At 54.0% G+C, this 19,894-nt stretch overlaps 1 protein-coding gene across 1 annotated transcript in view; it reads left to right on the forward strand.

Moving 5' to 3' along the window:
- ush1ga (Usher syndrome 1Ga (autosomal recessive)) overlaps positions 1–18,024 on the forward strand; it is a 53,001-nt gene extending 34,977 nt beyond the window's left edge. The window contains exons 2-3 of the mRNA XM_052032714.1: positions 2,535–4,087; positions 16,383–18,024. Coding sequence (XP_051888674.1) covers positions 2,535–3,774 — 1,240 coding nt within the window. The 3' untranslated portion in view covers positions 3,775–4,087; positions 16,383–18,024. The remainder of the gene's footprint in view (positions 1–2,534; positions 4,088–16,382) is intronic.
- The last annotated feature ends 1,870 nt before the right edge of the window (positions 18,025–19,894 follow it).

The following is a 19,894-nucleotide window of genomic DNA, read 5'->3' on the forward strand; positions in this document are numbered from 1 at the left end:
TGATGGGATGCAAAGCTGGGCTGAGAAGTGGCAGATGGATTTCAACCCAGAAAAGTGTGAAATGATTCAGTTTGGAAGGTTGAATTTGAGGGTAGAATACAGGGTTAATGGCAGGACTCTTAGCACTGTGGAGGAACAGAGGGATCTTGGGGTCCACGTTCATAGATCCCACAAAGTTGCCGTGCAAGTTGATAGGGTTGTTAAGAAGGCGTATGGTATGTTGGCCTTCAATCGGGGTATTGAGTTCAAGAGCTGCGAGGTAATGTTGCAGCTCTATAAAATCCTGGTTAGACCGCACTTGGAGAATTGTGTTCAGTTCTGGTCACCTCACTATAGGAAGGATGTGAAAGCTTTAGAGAGGGTGCAGTGGAGATTTACCAGGATGCTGCCTGGATTGGAGAGCATGTCTTATGAGGATAGGTTGAGTGAGCTCGGGCTTTTCTCTTTGGAGAGAAGGAGGATGAGAGGTGACCTGATGGAGGTGAACAAGATGATAAGAGGCATAGATCGAGTGGACAGTCAGAGACTTTTTCCCAGGGCGACAATGGCTAACACGAGGGGACATAATTTTAAGGTGATTGGAGGAAAGTACAGGGGGGATATCAGAGGTAGCTTTTACACAGAGTGGTGGGTGCATGGAACACGCTGCCAGGGGTGATGGTAGAGGCCGATACATTAGGGACATTGAAGAGACTCTTAGATAGGCATATGGATGATAGAAAAATGGAGGGATATGTGGGAGGGAAGGGTTAGATTGATCTCAGAGTAGGCTACAAGGTTGGCAGCACATTGTGGGCTGAAAGGCCCGTGCTGTGTTGTAATGTTCTATAATTGACCACCATCCCAGGCACCGTCCTGGGGAGTCTCCTCCGCACCCTCTCCAGCAGAGTCACATCTCTCCTATCATGTGGCTTCTGTACTCAATGGCCCAACTAATGAAGGCCAGTATCCTACATATGCGTCCCTAACCACTTGATGTTTTGTGACCCCTCTTAGGTTTCCTAATCTCGTTTTTAAGCACCTCCTTACACCTTTTATACTCTTGATGGCTCTCCCGTCATTCATTCCTTGCACTTGTCATGTGCTTCCATTCTACTCTTTATCCTGCTAGGAACATGTTGGCCTTGACCTCCTGCTGTTTCTCCTTTGACTGCTTCGCCCTGTGCTGATGCAGCCTTCCCTGCAGGTAGATGCTCCCCGTCTACATTTGCCAGGTCCTTGTGTTAATGGTGTTGGCCTTCCCCTGATGTAAGACCTTAATTACTGATCCATTACGACCCTTCTCCATAACTATTGAAAAATATGTGCTCCCCCACTGACAGCCCCCCCCCCCCCCCCACCTGACCACAAGTCCAGTAACTCCTTCCCTCGTGGGCCTATCTACACTCTGTCAGATAGCTCTCCTGGTCACACCTCAAAAGTTCTGCCTATAAAGCTAAGGCAGTCCCAGTTACTGTTTGGAAGATTGAAATCCCCCAGCTCAATAACCCGATTTTAATTGCATGTCTGATATTTGCCGACATATCTATGGGCTCTGACCTTGGGGAGGATTCTGAAGTTTAAGGTACAGGACTGCTGTTTTTAAGGAAGTACAAACACCTTGCTGAAATAACTGGGATCACAGGCTGAGAGAATGGCTATTCTTGCAAAGTTGTTACATAACCCTGGCGCAGTGCACTGTGACCAAACCCTCTCCAGTTACACATGCAGCCTTTTAAATACTCGCCTATGATACATACTTAGTCATTCTAAACCCTAGTGTCCCAGAAATGCCCACTGCACTCCTTGTATGTATAACACCATGATGTAGCATGCTTGCTTTCTGTTCTGATGAGATATCCTTAGCAGATAAGGTAAAGGAGAGATCCTAAGAGATTCTTCAAGTATTTTTAAGAGCAAAACTAGGGAGAGAACAGGGCCCCTGAAAGATCAATGTGGCTGTCTAAGTGTGGAGCACAAGGGACGGGTGGGATCACAGATGGATATATCTCCTCTGTATTCACTGTGGTGAGGGTCATGCAAGCTGAGGGATTAAGGGAGATGAGTAGTGATGTTTGGAACATATCCACATTACAAAAGAGGAGGTACTGATGGTCTGACAGTATATTCAGTTGGGCAGCACCTGTGGGCCTGACTTGGTGTATCCTTGGACCTTGGGAAGACTTGTAAATCTCCTCTGCACTCTTTCCAGCTTCATGGCATCTTTCCTATAGCAGGTGACCAAAACTGAACACCATATCCCAAATGCAGCCTCACCAATGTCCTGCACAACTGCAACATAACATCCCAACTTCTATACTCAGTGCCCTGACTGATGAAGGCCAGCGTGCCAGAAGCCTTCTTCACCACCCTGTCTACCTGCAGCGCCACTTTCAGGGAACCATGTACTTGTACAACTGGGTTTCTCTGTTTCACAACACTCCCCAGGGACCTACCGTCTATTTTGCCACAACCTGTTGAATCACGATTGCCACAAGTTTTTTTTTGTCTGTTGTGAAGACCGTGGTAAAATGGTGTGTCTTGTGCCTTTTCAGTGGTGATCCTGACAAGTGTGACATTTGGGGAAACACAGCTCTACACCTAGCAGCGGCCAATGGCCACCTGGACGTCCTCTCCTTTCTGGTGTCGTTTGGGGCAAACATCTGGTGCCTGGACAATGACTACCACACGCCCCTGGACATGGCAGCCATGAAGAACCACATGGAATGCATCCGCTACCTAGACTCCATTGCTGCCAAGCAAACCACTCTGAACCCCAAAATGGTCAGTAAGCTAAAGCAAAGAGCCTTCCGAGATGCTGAGAAGCGCATCAAGGAGTGTGCAAAGCTGCAGAAGAGGCACCAGCAGAGAATGGAGAAGAGGTACAAGAAGGAGCTGGACTGCTCGGACGCCGTGAGCTTCAGCAGCATGTCCAGCAGCTCGCTGAGTCGCCAGCTGCAGCGTCTCTCCCTGGTGACGGCAGTGCCTTACTCACAGGCTACCCTCACCGCCACCACCAAGGGCAAGACCAAGATCCAGAAGAAATTAGAAAGGAAGAAGCAAGTGGATGGGAGCTTCAAGATCTACGAGGATGGGCGGAAGAGTGTCCGTTCCCTCTCCGGCCTCCAGCTCAATAACGACGTGATGTTTGTCAAACAAGGGAGCTCTGTCCACCCGAAGGAGCGGGTGCGGTGTAATGTGCGGGACATGTTCGCGAGAGAGGAGGACACAGCGTCGCATGCTGCCAGTGACCCGGGTCTGCACGGCGACACCGCCTTCTCTGAAGTCAGTACTGACTCGGGTCATGAGTCGCTCTTCAACCGGCCAGGCCTGGGCACCATGGTCTTCCGCAGGAACTACATCAGCGGCGGCCTCTTCGGGGTGGGACACAGCGGTGGGGAGGCTGACAACACGGACGGGGTGAAGAGTTCGGGTGTCAGGCTGCGCAGCCGACTCCGGCGATCCATCAGCCTTGACAGTATCGGCAGTGCCCAGAGTCTGCAGGAGGAGAGTGCTGCCGAGCTGCCCTGGGAGGACGTGGAGCTGGGTCTGGACGATGACCTGGAGCCAGAGACAAGTCCCCTGGAAACATTCCTGGCCTCCCTCTGCATGTTCGAGTTTGTACCAATATTTAAAAGGGAGAAGATTGACCTGGACGCGCTCTCACTTTGCTCCGATGAAGATTTGAAAAGCATAAAAATCCCTTTAGGGCCCCGAAAGAAGATCCTGGAGGGTATCGAGAGGAGGCGGCAGGCTCTGGGGCAGTCTGACAGACTGCAGGACACCAGTCTATAGGTGCCGGCAGGTCGGCAGGCGAGTGCCAAACTGTGGAAGAGCAACCTGTTCACTGGCACGTCCCGTCCCGCACCATTGGTCTCACCCCAGCCACGGGAGGGAAGCAGTGGTGACAGTAAGTACGTGACTCAGAGGTGAGAAAGAGGTCTCGGTGTGTGCTGGATCTACACCGTGGTCAAGGCACAGGTCTCCTGGAGCAAGAAGCAGTCTGCCGGAGGAACTCAGCGGGTCGAACAGCATCTGTGGGGGGGATAGGAGTTGTCGACGTTTCGGTTCGAGACTCTGGAGGACTTGCGGTTCCTACAGTTTGATGGTAAATTTGCAAAACTGTCTGTCCAGCTGTGAAATGACAGCCAGCTGGTTAGGTACAGAATTTGAGCTGGTGGAGTGTTAGAGCAGAGTGTGGGAGCTGGTGGCTGGCACAAGTGGTTGGGTCTTTTAGAAAGGGCACAGCGTGCCAGGTAGTGAAATGTTCGACCATTGCAGTGTATGAACTGGTGCCGTGTGTGTGCATGTGAACTGGTGCCGTGTGTGTGCATGTGAACTGTTGCATGCTTGTGTGTACGTGTGAATTGGTGCCAGGCATTTGAACTGGTGATATGCATGTGTGTGTGTGAACCGGTGCCGTGTGTGTGAAGTGATCCTCTGCTGCAAGGGGTCCCACGTGAGGCAGGAGGCGGCTGGTGGTGAGGGTGTGCGGGACGGAGTGTGCGGGTGTGCGGGACGGAGTGTGCGGGTGTTGTGTGAAAAGGTGCTTTTTGTCTCTTAAAGATAGAGGGCTCTGGACACAGGCTTTGGATTTTAAATGTAGTTTAATCACAAAGGCAAACGCGGGGACAGGATGGATGAGAACAGATGCACTCACACACACGCAGGAGACCGTGAACGTGAGAGGGGAATTGCAACGAGGATGAGATACCATAGAACAATACAGCACAATACAGGCCCTTCGGCCCACCATGTTGTGCTGACCTTCAAACCACACCTAAGACTATCTAACCCCTTCCTCCCACATATCCCTCTATCTTGAATTCTTCCATATGCTTATCTAACAATCTCTTGAACTTGTCCAATGTATCAGCCTCCACCACCACCCCAGGCAGCGCATTCCATGCACCAAACACTCTCTGGGTGAAAAACCTCCCTCTGACATCTCCCTTGAACTTCCCACCCAATACCTTAAAGCTATGTCCCCTTGTTTTGAGCATTGGTGCCCTGGGAAAGAGGCGCTGGCTGTATACTCTATCTATTCCTCTTAATATTTTCTATACCTCTATCATGTCTCCCCTCATCCTCCTTCTCTCCAATGAGAACAGCCCTAGCTCCTTTAGTCTCTCCTCATAATCCATACTCTCTAATCCAGGCAGCATCCTGGTAAATCTCCTCTGCACCCTTTCCAATGCCTCCACATCCTTCCTATACTGAGGCGACCAGAACTGGACACAGTACTCTAAGTGTGGTCTAACCAGAGTTTTGTAGAGCTGCATCATTACCTCGTGGCTCTTAAACTCGATCCCACGACTTATGAAAGCTAACATCCCATAAGCTTTCTTAACTACCCTATCCACCTGTGAGGCAACTTTCAGTGATCTGTGAATATGAACCCCCAGATCCCTCTGCTCCTCCACACTGCCCAGAATCCTGCCATTTACCTTGTACTCTGCCTTGGAGTTTGTCCTTCCAAAGTGTATGACCTCACACTTCTCTGGATTGAACTCCATCTGCCACTTGTCAGCCCAGCTCTGCATCCTATCAATATCCTTCTGCAAGCTTCAACAGCCCTCCACACTATCCACAACACCACAAATCTTTGTGTCATCTGCAAACTTGATAACCCACCCTTCCACCCCCACATCTAAGTTGTTAATAAATATCACAAAAAGTAGAGGTCCCAGAACCGATCCCTGTGGGACACCACTAGTCACAGCCCTCCAATCCGAATGCACTCCCTCCACCACAACCCTCTGCTTTCTACAGGCAAGCCAATACTGAATCCACACAGCCAAGCTTCCCCGGATCCCTTGGCCTCTGACTTTCTGAAGAAGCCTACCATGCGGAACCTTATCAAACGCCTTACTAAAATCCATGTAGACCACATCCACTGCACTACCCTCATCAATCTTCCTGGTCACCTCCTCAAAGAACCCTATCAGGCTTGTGAGGCAAGATCTTCCCTTCACAAAGCCATGCTGGCTGTCCCTAATCAGTCCATGTTTCTCCAAATGCTCATAGATTGTTTCTCTGAGAATCCTTTCCAACAGTTTACCCACCACAGACATAAGGCTCAGTGGTCTGTAATTCCCTGGACTATCCCTACTACCTTTTTTGAATAAGGGGACAACATTCACCACCCTCCAATCCTCCGGTACCACCCCCGTGGACAACAAGGACTCAAAGATCCTAACCAACGGTTCAGCAATCTCCTCCCTCGCCTCATGAAGCAGCCTGGGGAATATTCCGTCAGGCCCCAGGGACTTATCTGTCCTAATATTTTCTAACAACTCCAACACATCCTCTCTTGATATCTACATACTCTAGAACATTACCCTCACCTAGACTGTTCTCAGCATCATCAAGACCCCTCTCCTTGGTGAATACTGAAGAGAAGTATTCATTGAGAACCTCACCCACTTCCACAGCTTCCAGGCACATCCTCCCACCTTTTTCTTTAATCGGACCTACCTTTACTCTCGTCATCCTTCTGCTCTTCACGTACGAGAAAAAAGCCTTGGGATTCTCCTTAACCCTATTCGCCAAAGCCTTTTCATGTCCCCTTCTCGCTCTCCTCAGCCCCTTCTTAAGTTCCTTCCTTGCTATTCTACATTCCTCATGAACCCAGTCTGATCCTTGCTGCTTACACCTTATGTATGCTGCCTTCTTCTTCCTAACTAGTTGTTCCACCTCTCTCGTCACCCACGGTTCCTTCACCCTGCCATTCCTTCTCTGCCTCACCGGGACAAATTTATCCCTAACATCCTGCAAAAGATCCCTGAACACCTCTCCATAGTACATTTCCCCTCAAGAATGTCACCCCGATTTACACTCCCAAGTTCTTGCCTTATAGCCTCATAATTCACCTTTCCCCAATTAAATATTTTCCCATCCTCTTTGCTCCTATCCCTGTCCATGACAATTCTAAAGGTTATGGAGCAATGGTCACTGTCCCCCAAATGCTCACCCACTGATAGATCTGTCACCTGACCTGGTTCATTACCTAAAACTAGCTCTAAGATGGTGTTCCCTCTAGTCGGCCTGTCAACGTACTGCATCAGGAATCTGTCTTGGACACACTTAACAAACTGCGCCCTGCCTAAACCTTTGGCACTAAGTAGGTGCCAATCAATATCTGGATAGTTGAAGTCTCCCATTATAATAACCCTGTTATTTTCGCATCTCTCCAAAAACTGTCTCCCAATCTGCCCCTCAGTATCCCTACTGCTATCGGGGGGCCTATAGAATACTCCCAGGAGGGTAACTGCTCCTTTCTTGTTCCTAACTTCCACCCATATTGACTCATAGAGGATCCTTCTACATTATCTACCCTTTCTGCAGCTGTAACAGTGTCCCTGACCAGTATCGCCACCCCTCCTCCTCTTCCCCCCCCTATCCCTTTTAAAACCCTGAAAACCAGGAATATTCAATATCCATTCCTGCCCTGACGTCAGCCATGTCTCTGCAAGAGCCACGATATCATAGTCCCATGTACTTATCCAAGTTCTCAGTTCATCACCCTTATTCCTGATGCTTCTTGCCCATCCACCTTACTACTTTTATAGCCTGTACTCTGCTTCTCCTTCCTCAAAGCCTCTCTACCTGTCAGATCTGACTTTTCCCCATCCCCTTCTTCCTCTGACCTACTCCTCCAGTTCCCTTCCCCCTCGCAATCTAGTTTAAACGCTCCCTGAACTACCCTAGCAAACCTGGCCACAAGGATATTGGCCCCGCTCGGATTCAGGTGTAACCCGTCCTCTCTGTACAGGTCCCACCTTCCCCAGAAGAGATCCCAATGATCCAAAAATCTAAAACCTTCCCTCCTGCACCAACTTCTCAGCCACGCATTTATCTGCCATCTCCTCCTATTCCTACCTTCACTATCGCATGACACTGGCAGCAATCCCGAGATTGCTACCCTCGAGGTCCTGTCCTTCAGCCTTCTGCCTAGCTCACTAAACTCAATTTTCAGGACCTCATCCCTCTTCCCACCTGTTGTTGGTACCAACATGAACCACGACTTCTGGCTGTTCTCCCTCCCGCTCTAGAATCCTGTGGACCCGATCAGAGACATTCCAGACCTTGGTACCTGGGAGGCAACAAACCTGGGATTCATGCTCACTGCCACAGAACCTCCTATCTGTTTCCCTGACTATCGAGTCCCCCATCACTGCTGCCTTCCTCTTCTCCTCCCTTCCCTTCTGAGCAGCAGGACTGGTCCCCGTGCCATAGACCTGGCTACTGCTGCTTGATCCCAACAGCTTCCAAAGCGGAAAACCTGTTACTGAGGGGAACAGCCTCCGGGCTCCTCTGCTCTATCTGCCTCTTCGTTTTCTTTTTCCTTTTCTCTCCCCTGACAGTCACCCTTCTATCTGCTTCCTGGACCCCAGAAGTACCTGCTCTAAGGGGGGGGGGGGGGGGGGGTGACTGTCTCCTGATGTACAGTATCTACAAAACTCCCTCCCTCCCTGATGCTTCGCAGTGTTTGAAGCTGCAGCTCCAGCTCATCAATTTTGAGTCGAAGTTCCTCCAGCCTCCAGCACTTACTGCAGATGTGGCCATCGTGGACCGCAGCAAGGTCCACTAGCTCCCACATCAAGCAGCTGCAGCACACCACCATGTCCTCCATCTGAACTAATTCTTTTATCTTCCCCTAGTTTTTCCTACTTAAATATTTATCACAGATAACAGGTGAAACCTTACCTTTACCTGCCTACCAGCTACTCACCTGCCTCACCCCTTTACGCCGAAGCCCCTTAAGCCAAAGCTTGACCACTCTGCTCCCTCTCACTCCGCTGCCTGCTCTGACACTGCCCACTGGATATGTGGTCAAGGGGGGATGCCCACTGGTACACACACACTCACACACTCACACAGACGGGACCACGAACGTGAGGGGGGATGGCAATGAGGATGAGATACTCACATTTACACACAATAAACAGGGTACAGCTTATCAAGGGATGAACACTTCAATGCCTGAATACCCTGACCCAAACAAGCATTGGCCCTAACACTCCCTGGAGTCTGACTAAGACGCTCCCAAACCACGTGGTGGTGCACACTCTTACCAGTGGTCTCTGCAGCATGGTTTCACTACTCTTGGGGCAGTCGAAAGAGGGAGACCAGGGGGTTGCAACACTCTTTATAGTGCTGGGGGGCTGTGTGGAGCCTGGCAAGATGATTTTAGACAGGCCAATGGTTTGGAGGTCAAGGACAAAGGTGCCTGCCACGGCCAATGGTCAGGCAGGTTCAGGAACAAAGGTGCTTTTCCAAAGCCAATCCCTATGCCCACGCCTGATGGGTGGGGTGGAGCCACACCTTGATTGACAGTGATGTCACTTCCGATCCGAGGAGCAATGCTGTCCTCTGGCCAGCAGGGTCAGTGTTGTTACTGTCACTTGACAGCCATGTGCTCTACTACATTCCACCCCTTGGAAGTTAGATCACCTGCCAATCAAGGGGAGAGCTACAACTAAGGTCAAGAAATGTGCGTCAATGGTAGCAGAATACACAAAAAACTATAACAACTAAAACGAGGGCAGTGGCCAGTGGGTGACAGTTGCCCAACATCCCCCAGTGACCCAAACGGCCACCTGTGTCCCCATAAGGTGTCGTGCTGGAGGCGCTGGTCCCTTGGTTCTGAGTTTTGGCCGCCGAGCCCCTGAAGTGAGCAGCCAGGTTGGAGGGGTTGCTGGGTTTATCAGAGATAAGAGTGCAGTACTCCTTAGTAATCACCACACGTGTACCACCATCCGCAGCGGGTGGAGCATCCAAGGCTGTCTGATTCTACTGGGCTACCAGCCTAATGGCAGCCAGCTCCACTGCCATCGTTGTTTCTCATGGGACAGTCTGGCTGTGCAATACGGGGGGGGGGGGGGGGTGGGGTGGGGGGGCAGGCTATCGTCTAGAACCTCTCCGATCTGCGATGGCCCTGCTGTCCCTGTACCCGCTTTATGCCAGGTGCTCCCCCTGTTCATCGAGCATGGGTTCGGGGCACCACAAACACTGGGAAACAGCAACTGTACCAGCCCGTGGGGAGCCACAGGTAGGTAATGTAGCTGCAAATCCAGTGGGTCCCGTTCGGAGTTTAGGGAGCCCCAGCTTAGCGGCACCATCGGCAGTGGTCGTGGAGGCACCCGGATACCAGTCTCGCTCAAACTCACAATGGCCAACTGAAAAGGTGGAACTGCTCATTCTGGAGTCTACACCAGCATTCCCTCGGCGTACTCAGTGACTGTGGAAATGCTCTGAGGGTCAGGACTCGCGTGGAGGTCAAATTGTATGAAGGGAAATACCAGCTTCTGAAACACCCACCCCACTCGGAATCTTTGGAAGGAATGTGCAGTGATGGGGGACTGCCATCTACCTCCACCCCCCCCCCCCCAGAACACCGATATACCGAACCTGACAGGTGCAACAGAGAAAAAATGGGTCCATGTAAACAGTTCATTCTGACACGTATCCCGTGTGCTGGGGTTCGGAGGTAGATCCAACTGTTCGATATATTCAACAGTTCCATATATTCAAGGTGCTGGCGGATTCGTGGGTAATTTCGAGGAAAGGTTGAGCAGACATCTCGATGTCAATCATCACGGTCAGCAGGAGGAGGGGGTGCAGCAGTGCCATCATCCTGTAGTGGGGGGGGGAACAATCTCATTCCCGGCGGGTCAGGTGTTGGGTATGAAGACAGGACAGGTTAATTCGACCTGGAATCGCAACCCACCGAGTGTCCCCGGGACTGCACGTAATGACTTCTCCCTTCTGCAGGGGGCCTTGTGGCTGTCGGACCCAGACCCTCCCGGACTCCTCGGTCCCGGGAGGTTCGGGGTCTCGCAAGTCAGGTGGTGGGGAGTGTTCCAGATGGCTGGATAATGGAGACCCCCCTTGGCCAGTGGGCCATGTGTTCAGCTGGTCGACGGCCTGCTGTAGCACGCCCGACCACCCCTGCAGTGTGCGGGAAGGCATTAGCGTGCATACTGTTTCTTTCAGCAGGCCATTCATTCTTTCTATCAGGCTCGATGCCTGGGGATGGTAGGGGATATGGAACAGCCATGAGATCCCTGCCTTCGCCGCCCAGTTCTGTACCTCAACCCCCGCGAAGTGTGAGCCCTGATCGGATTGCACCTCCGATGGGACTCCATAGATGGAGGGGAGGTGCTGCAATCCTTTGATGGTGCTGTTCTGGTCGGCCCTCTCACAGGGCACCGCCACCAGGACACCCGAGTATCTATCCACCATCGTCAGGGCATATTGCTTTTTATTGTGGTGTGGGAGCGGTCCAATATAGTCTATCTGCCACACGTGACCCGCTCCCGTGCTGCGGCGAATGTGACCCGGTGGCCCCGCCGGCCGGCCTCGTGGTTTTACCTGGTGGCAGATGGGGCAGTTAATGACAGTGGTCTTGCACTGATCCACTGTGAAGGCGACCCTGAACTGTTCTGCCCAGCATCGCATACCGTCAGCCCCTAGGTTACTGCTCTTATGGTGTGCCCATGCGGCTAGGGCACTGAGGTCAGACCCATCTGGGGAAACAGTAGCGCAGCATATTTGGGCAGCCTGGTCCACAGCGGCATTACGGATGGCCTCTTGGGTATTATTTTGTGTATGGGCATCCATGTGGTGGACTGATATGTGTCTTTGGGCGGCTTGGTCCCAAATATAGCACCAGTGTTCCTGCCCCCAGAGGGGGCGTCTGTGAATTTCCCACCCTGCTTCATGCCACTGTGCTACCCACACCATCAGTATAGATGTGGACTGGCCCGGTGGTGTCCTGTAAAGTGAGTGCTACTGCCACTAGCTCAGCCAATTGAATGGATCCTCCCGCTCCCTCTTCTGTTAATGTTTTCCCCGTGGCGGGATGAAGTGCCGCCGCTTTCCAATGTTGTTTCCCGTTTTCCCAGCATCTGGAGCTGTCTGTGAACCAGTCGTGCAGTCTCTGTTCGGGGTCAAGGGAGTCGAAAGGTTGGCCCCAGGATATGGGGGAGGGCGCGATCTCGGGTATGTCTGGGAGTGGTTCCTGGGACTGGGGGAAGGAAATGACCTCTTCATGGAGGCGGCTGACCCCTTCCAGCCCGGCCTGTGGTTTACCACTTCCACTTCACTACCGAGGACCTCTGGGCTCGGCCCTCTTTGTGAGTGGAGTCAGGGGACTTGACCCATCGCATTATGGGCAGGTGGGGGTGAAGAATCATGGGGTCGGTACCAGTTTGGTGCTCGGTTGCGAGGAGCGCCATGTAATCGGCCAGCAGCTGACGCTCGAATGGGCTGTAGCGAGCAGCGGCCTCAGGCAATGACTTGGTCCAGAAGCTGAGCGGGACTCTGTGCCCTGGGCCTTATGCCAGAGGCTCCATTCAGCAACCGACTCACTACTGGAGACCTGTAATTCAAAGGGGACCCCTTCCTGCTGGGGGGCAAGGGGCAGGGCTTGCTCCACAGCTTGCTTTGCTGTCTCAAAGGCAGCCTGCTGTTCAGGCCCCCAGGAAAAGGTGGCCATTTTCTGAGAAACCCTATGGAGGGGTCTCAGGAGCATAGTGAGGTGGGGAATATGCTGCCGCCAGTAGCCAAGGAGGCCCACGAGCCTCTGTGCGTCGGTCTTGTTAGTGGGAACAGCAAAATTTAAAATCTTGTTCTGTGCAGATTCAGGAATGTCTCTCCTGCCTGCGTGCCAATGGATCCCTAGGAACAATACATCCTGGGCTGGTCCTTGCACCTTTTCCATATTAATGGCCCAGCCCCACTCTGAGAGAGGATATTACCATGTCAAGGGCTTCTGCAACAATGGCCTCAATGTCCTTACAGGAGTACGTCATCAATGTAATGGGTGGTGACCTCCCCCTGGGGAGTTGAATGGTTTGCAGGTCCCGTGCGATTAAGCCATGGCATATCATTGGACTATAGATGCACCCTTGTGGTAAATGTTTAAATGGCTCCTGTCCCAGGTGAACGCAAACTGGTCCTGGGGGGTGTCATGAAGGGGGGACGGAGAAAAAGGCATTGGCCAAATCCACAATGGCATACCATGGTTTGTCTGGGCGCCCTGAGATATTGTCCATGAGGGTGGCTATATCGGGTACTGCGGAAACGAGGGGGGAGCCTTGTTTAAGTGCTGGCAGTCCATCGTCATACGCCAGGTCCTGTTCTTTTTACGGACGGGCCAGACAGGTCTCTTAAAAGGGGGGGCTGTGGGCCTAATGATTCTCTCCCGCAGCAAGGCTTGGACAGCCTCTGTGATATCTTGGTGTCCCCCGGTACCCTATACTGCCAACTGCAGATGACCTTGGGGGGAGGGGGGACGACAACCGGTTCCCATTTGGCCGCCCTGACTACCACCGTGGCTCGGGCGACCCGAAAGGTAAACTTGCCTAGGTTGGCGTGTAGGGACTGTCCCTTTATGACATTTGTCCCCAGTATACATTTGGGTGAGTCTGCAATTAAAACGGCCACGGTTTGGGGAGGTTGGTTCCCGATGACCATGAGGACCTTGAATCCTTCGCGGGCAAAAGGGAAACCCCAACCCCTCTATCTGCATCTGCGGCCCCTTCCAAATAGCGGAGTTCCCCGGTACGATGGTGCGCTGGGCACCCATGTCAACGAGTGCCATCCACCTCTGCACGTTTCCCTTCCCCCAGTGTATCGCTACGGGTATGTGTGGCGTCAGGTCCCCCGGGCGTGGAAGGGTGATGGAGCGGGCACGCTGGGGACCCTGGCCTCCATCCTATGGGAGGGGGCTAGGGGCCTGCCATTCCGTGGGTGAGGCTTCCTGTTAGTGGAAATGGGACATCAACAGGTCCCGAAGCTGAGCCATGAGCGCAGGGGAGGGGCAGAGGCAGAGGCAGCATCAGTATCTGCATGGGCAGCCCACGTGGTCCAGCTGTTGGGGACGTCCCCTGAGTCGGGCTTGGAGCCGGGTTGGCTCTGGGTCTTCCCACAGCTGGGCTTCCCCCCCCCCCCCCCAACACAAAGCTCCTCCCAGCACACTTGGAGAGCGGAAGTCAGGACCCCGCCTATGCTAGCGCGGTCCACCCCTGTGCGCAACAGAGCTGCTTGTACGTGTGATGGGGGGTCACGGCCCCAGCCCTCGTCTCCACTCTGCGGACCTGGGCGGGTGCCCCTCGCTTCATATACTCCAACCCATCCAGGAGGGTGATGGCGTCCCACACAGTCTTCCCACTAATTGGTTCCATGAGGAGCAGGACCACTGGTCTCAACTTGGGGTGCGCGGTGGCGACCAGGTAACCTGCTAACGCGCCGGTTGCTGTGGTGTTTTCTAAGAGCTCCAGGTCACCGGCCCTCTCATAAACACCTGTCACTAGCGCCCATTCCCTAGTGACCCTGGTGCCCTCACTGACCGTACTCCACTGGGGTCGCCCGTACAAACCCCATTCAAGGAGGGTAGGGTACTGGGTCCTTACCGCAGTCACTACCCGGTTCCACAGCACAACATTGTTCCCAGTCTTCCCCGGTGGCACCCGCATGGCATTGTTAATGCTTTGTTGGTTGGACAGGCTCCCCAGGGCGCTCGCCTCCTGGTGGGAGAGGCTCACGTTGGAGGCCTCCTCATCCCAGTCAGAGCAGCCACATGGCCAGGTGTTTGCCCGGCTGCTGGCGGTACTGGTCCGCCAGCTGGGTTAGCTCCTTGATGGAGAAATCTCGGGTCTCCGTGACCTCGGAGGGTCTCCATGTATTTTCCCCTGGGGCGACCTCATCCCTGTTCCCCTCCCTTGTGGGCTGGACCTGGGACCGTGTTCAGACAGGTCGAGCCACAGGGTGGCGGGCGGGTGTGAAGGGGCCCTGCACTTTGGGCGCCCCCTCCTCGTCCGTATCCATCCATATATCCCCATCCCCCAGCTATGCATCCAGCCCATCACCACGCAGTGCCAGGGCTCAAATTTTAAGTGGGTCTGGCTGGGCAGCTTGTGCCTGCTGTGCCTGGATCAGTCGGCAGATGACCTCGGTGCCCTGGACCTTGAGGGCATTGGCCCGAGTCTGGGCAGTTTGTCCTGCAGTGTGCAACATCGTTGCCAGAGGGTCTCTATCTCTTTTTCCCTCTGTAGGCAGGTATCCTGCAACTGGCCAGTAATCTTGACCTGGCACCTCAGGAGGGATGCCAGGAGCCAGTGAGCACCCCTCGGACTCCCTTTGGCACTAGGGAACCCTGTCTGCTGGAGGAGGCCCACCACTTGGTGTCCCAGTTTCTCACTACATGGATCTAACCGCTCAGCCCAGTCCACTGGCTTACCGTGGTCTGCCAGCATACTAGCCAAGCTCCCAAATCCCTCACTCTCATCTGTCGACCCAGGGATTCTCTCCTCTGTATCTGTGCTAGCCTCATACCCCCAGTTCCAAAACATTCTCCCGTGTCTGTGTCCAGCCAAGATCTTCAAGACCCTGATCGCAGCGCCAAATGTTGTGTGAAAAGGTTCTTTTGGTCTCTCAAAGATAGAGGACTCTGGACACAGGCTTTGGATTTTAAAAGTAGTTTAATCACAAAGACAAATGCGGGGACAGAATGAATGGGAACAGACACACACACACACTAAACAGGGTACAGCTTATCAAGGGATGAACACTTCAATGCCTGAATACCTTGACCCAAACAAGCACTGGCCCTAACACTCTCTGGAATCTGACTAAGACGCTCCCAAACCACATGGTGGTGCACACTCTTACCAGTGGTCTCTGCAGCGTGGTTTCACTACTCCTGGGGCAGACAAAAGAAGGAGACCAGGGGGTTGCAACACTCTTTATAGTGCTGGGAGGCTGGGTGGAGCCTGGCCAGGTGATATAGACAGGCCAATGGTTTGGAGGTCAGGCAGGTTCAGGAACAAAGGTGCTTCTCCAAAGCCAATCCCTATGCCCACACCTGATGGGTGGGGTGGGGTGGAGCCACACCTTGATTGACAGTGGTGTCACTTCCGATCCGAGGAGCAATGCTGTCCTCCGGCCAGCGGGGTCAGTGTTGTTACTGTCACGTGACAGCCATGTGCTCTCCTACTACAGCGGGTGTGGGATGTGAGTGGGTGGGTGTGAGGGTGGCGGGCAGTGTGGGTGAGATGGGACGCAGAGTGTGGCTCAGGTCGGTGCTCCCCGCCGGGGCTGACTGCTGTGGGCAATTTCCTGGAGCGATGTGTCTGCAGTCGCTTGTGTCCCCCAGTGTTTGCCCCCCCACCTTCCTGCTTCCCCCCTCCCATTTCCCCCTCCCCCTCCCCTTCCCCTCTTCCTCCTTTCCCCTCTTCCCACCTCCCTGCACCCCAATCTTCCCCTTTCCCACCTCCCCTCCCCTCCCCCCTCTCTTGTTCCCCATCCCTCAATCCCCCCCCCCCCCCAGCTGAGGCCCCAGTGACCCCACTGCTGCTGGTTGCCCCGACTGAAGGTGTCTCCCTCTTCCCCTGCAGGTCCTCCTTGTTGCTCCCTCGGCACCTGACGCCGCCAGGACCCCTTCACCCTTTGGACAACCTGATCGTCATGGAGTCACACGGCACGGAAACAGGCCTTTCGGCCCATCGAATCCTCTACTGACCCCCTCCACCCCTGCCTGAGCTCTCACCCTGCTGTTCACCTGTCCCACATCTGACCCCGACCACTGCCAACCCCTGAAGAGGTGCCCTCCGTGTACTGATCCCCTGACCTCCCCACTGGCCCCCACCGATCCCCCCAGTCTCCTGGTCCTGAGGGCAGGTGGGGGACATCCAGACTCCATGTTGTAACCTCTCTACATCTGTGTGTACACAGCACTGTCCTGAACGCACTCAGTTCCCCCGGTCTGATGGGTACCTACATTCCCGATGTCCCGGGGTGGGGTGTGGGGTGCAGTGCAGTTGGGCAAGGCTGCCGCTCAGACTGGGACCAAGGGGCCATCGTGAATACTGTGAAGTTGTTTAAACTTTGAACCCTCCTCCTGGTGGTGAATTGTGTCCACAAACTGGTGTGGGAGGGAAACGCTCCTGAGGCTGACACCCTCCTACACACTGCATGTGTGTGACAGGCCCTCAGCAGCCCACCCCTGTTGCTCCAGCTGTTGGTAAATAACCTGGTCCCTGGAGGGGAAAACACTCGGAACAGACTGGACTTTCACTAAGCCAGGTTAATTCTGAGCCCTTCTGTCGGCAGAGCCAATGGTGAACCAGGCAGGCACCTGGGACCCCCCTGTTGCTGCTTTGACAGAGGAAAGCACCAGCATCTTTGTAGGACAGCTGGGACCAGCGTGTGTGTGCACACGCGCGCACACACACACAAACACACTCTGCGCACACACACGGCTCCCACATACGGAGCCTGCCTGGCCCTCTGTCAGGTTTGGAAATGGATGTCCCTTGCCACAGACCTTGGTCTGATTGCTCGCCGTGGAACTGTGGAGACGAATGAATCCATCCACCCCCCAGTGTGTTGACCAGCGTGTCTGATCCTTTTCGCTGTCGGACTCCGATCCCGGGACTGCCGTCTGTTGATCACCATCTTTATCTGCAGTCAGAGACCCGGGCAGCACAGAAACAGGCCCTTTGGCCCATCACGTCAATGCTGACCCTCTGCTATCCATCTACATTGATCTCACTTAATCGTTAACCTTTTATGCCGTGGCAATATCGGGATGCTGCATCAATGTGGCAGCCTCTGCCTCCACCCCTGGGGCAGTGAGGGCAGGATTCCCACCACCCTCTGTGTGACAAGCTCCTCTTCAGATCCCCTGTAAACCTAAACCCACCCCCTCTAGTTTTAGACACCTCTGCCATGGGGAAAAGTTCCTTCCTGTCTGCCCTGTGTATGGCTCACACCGCTACAGGGGAAACAAACCCAGCCTCTGCTGCTGCTTCTCAGAACTGAAACACTCCATCCCAGGCCACATCCAGTGAACCTCCTCTACAGCAACACACACACAGTGCTGGGGGAGCTCAGCAGGTCAGGCAGCGTCTGTGGAGGGAAATAATCAGTCGACACTTCAGGTCAAGACCCTGCATCAGGACTGGAGAGGAAGAGGGCAGAGGCCAGAATAAGAAGGTCGGGGGAGGGGAGGAGCACATGCAGGCAGGTGACAGGTGAGTCCAGGTGAGGGGGGAAGGTAGGTGGGTGGGGGAGGGAGGGGGATGAAAGGGAGTGACGTGAGAAGCTGGGAGGTGATAGGTGGAAGAGGCAAAGGGCTTGAGAAGGAATCCAGTAGGAGAGGGCAGTGGACCAGGGAATAAAGGGAAGGAGGTGGGGGACCAGAGGGAGGAGATGGGCAGGTCATGAGGGCAGGGGAGGGGAAAGAGAGGGAAAACAAAAGGGGGGAGAAAGGGGGAAGGCAGAGGGGAGGGGTTACCGGACGTTAGAGAAATCGATGTTGGGGCCGTCAGGTTGGAAATTACCAAGACAGAATATGAGGTGTCGTTCCTCCAACCTGCGTCTGGCCTCAACGTGACAGTCAAGGAGGCCGTGGACGGACATGTCAGTGTGGGAATGGGATGTGGAATTGAAGTGGGTGGCCACCGGGAGGTCCTGGCTGTTGTGACGGACGGAGCAAAGGTGCTCGACGAAGCGGTCACCCAATCTGCATCGGGTCTCACCGATGTAGAGGAGGCTGCACTGGGAGCACCGGATGCAATAAATGACACCCTCAGACTCACAGGTGAAGAGCTGCCTCACATGGAAGGATTGTCTGGGGCTGGTGAGGGAGGAGGTGTAGGGACAGGTAGAACACTTTGCATGGTTGTAGAGATAAGTGCCGGGAGGGTGATCAGTGGGGAGGGATGAGTGGACAAGGGACAAGTGGAGAGAGGGATCCCTGTGGGAAGCGAAGAGATGGGGTGAGGGGAAGATGTGCCTGGTGGTGGGATCCTGTTGGAGATGGTGGAAGTTGCGGAGAATGATGTGTTGGACGTGGAGGCTCGTGGGGTGGTAGGTGAGGACAAGGGGCACCCTGTCCCTGTTATGTCAGCGGGGGGAGGGGGGGAGGGCAGATGTGCGGGAAGTGGAGGAGATACGGGTGAGGGCAGCATTGATGGTGGTGGAAGGGAAACCCCGGTCACTGTAAAATGAGGACATCTCAGATGTCCCAGAATGGAAAGCCTCATCATGGGAACAGATGCGGCGGAGGCAGAGGAACTGGGAGAAGGGGATGGCGTCCTCGCAAGTGAGAGGGTGGGAAGAGGTGTTGTCAAGGTAACTGTGGGAGTCAGTGGGTTTGTAGAAGATGTCTGTGGTTAATCTGTCTCCGGAGATGGGGACAGAGAGATCCAGAAAGGGGAGAGAGGTGTCGGAGACAGACGGAGTGAATCTGAGGGCAGGGGGGAAGTTGGAGCAAAGTTGATGAAATTGCCGAGCTCAGCACAGGTGCAGGAAGCAGCCCCAATGCAGTCATCAATGTAGCGGAGAGAGAGTTGGGGGCCGTTACCGGTGTAGGCTTGGAACATGGACTGTTCCACGTAGCCGACAAAGAGGCAGGCACAGCTGGGGCCATGCGAGTGCCCATGGCTACACCTTTGGTTTGGAGAAAGTGGGAGGAGCCGAAGGAGAAGTTGTTGAGGGTGAGAACCAGTTCTGCCGGATGGAGGAGGGTGGGGGGTGGAGGGAACTGGTTGGGTCTGTTGTCCAGAAAGAAGTGCAGAGCCTTGAGGCCTTCCTGATGAGGATGGGGGTGTACAGGGACCTGACATCCATGGTGGAAATGAGGTGGTCAGGGCCGGGGAACTGGAAGTTGTTGAAGTGACAGAGAGTATGCGAAGTGTCACAGATGTAGGTGGGAAGGGACTGGACCAAGGGGGACAAGATGGAGTCAAGATATGAGGACATGAGTTCAGTGGGGCAGGAGCAGGCAGAAACAATGGGCCTTCTGGGGCAGTTAGGTTTGTGGATCTTGGGCAGGAGGTAGAAACGGGCAGTACAGGGTGGGGGTACGATGAGGCTGTGGATGGGAGATCTCCAGAGGTGATGA

Source organism: Pristis pectinata, chromosome 18, assembly GCF_009764475.1.
Source record: "Pristis pectinata isolate sPriPec2 chromosome 18, sPriPec2.1.pri, whole genome shotgun sequence".
NCBI classification, from domain to species: domain Eukaryota; kingdom Metazoa; phylum Chordata; class Chondrichthyes; order Rhinopristiformes; family Pristidae; genus Pristis; species Pristis pectinata.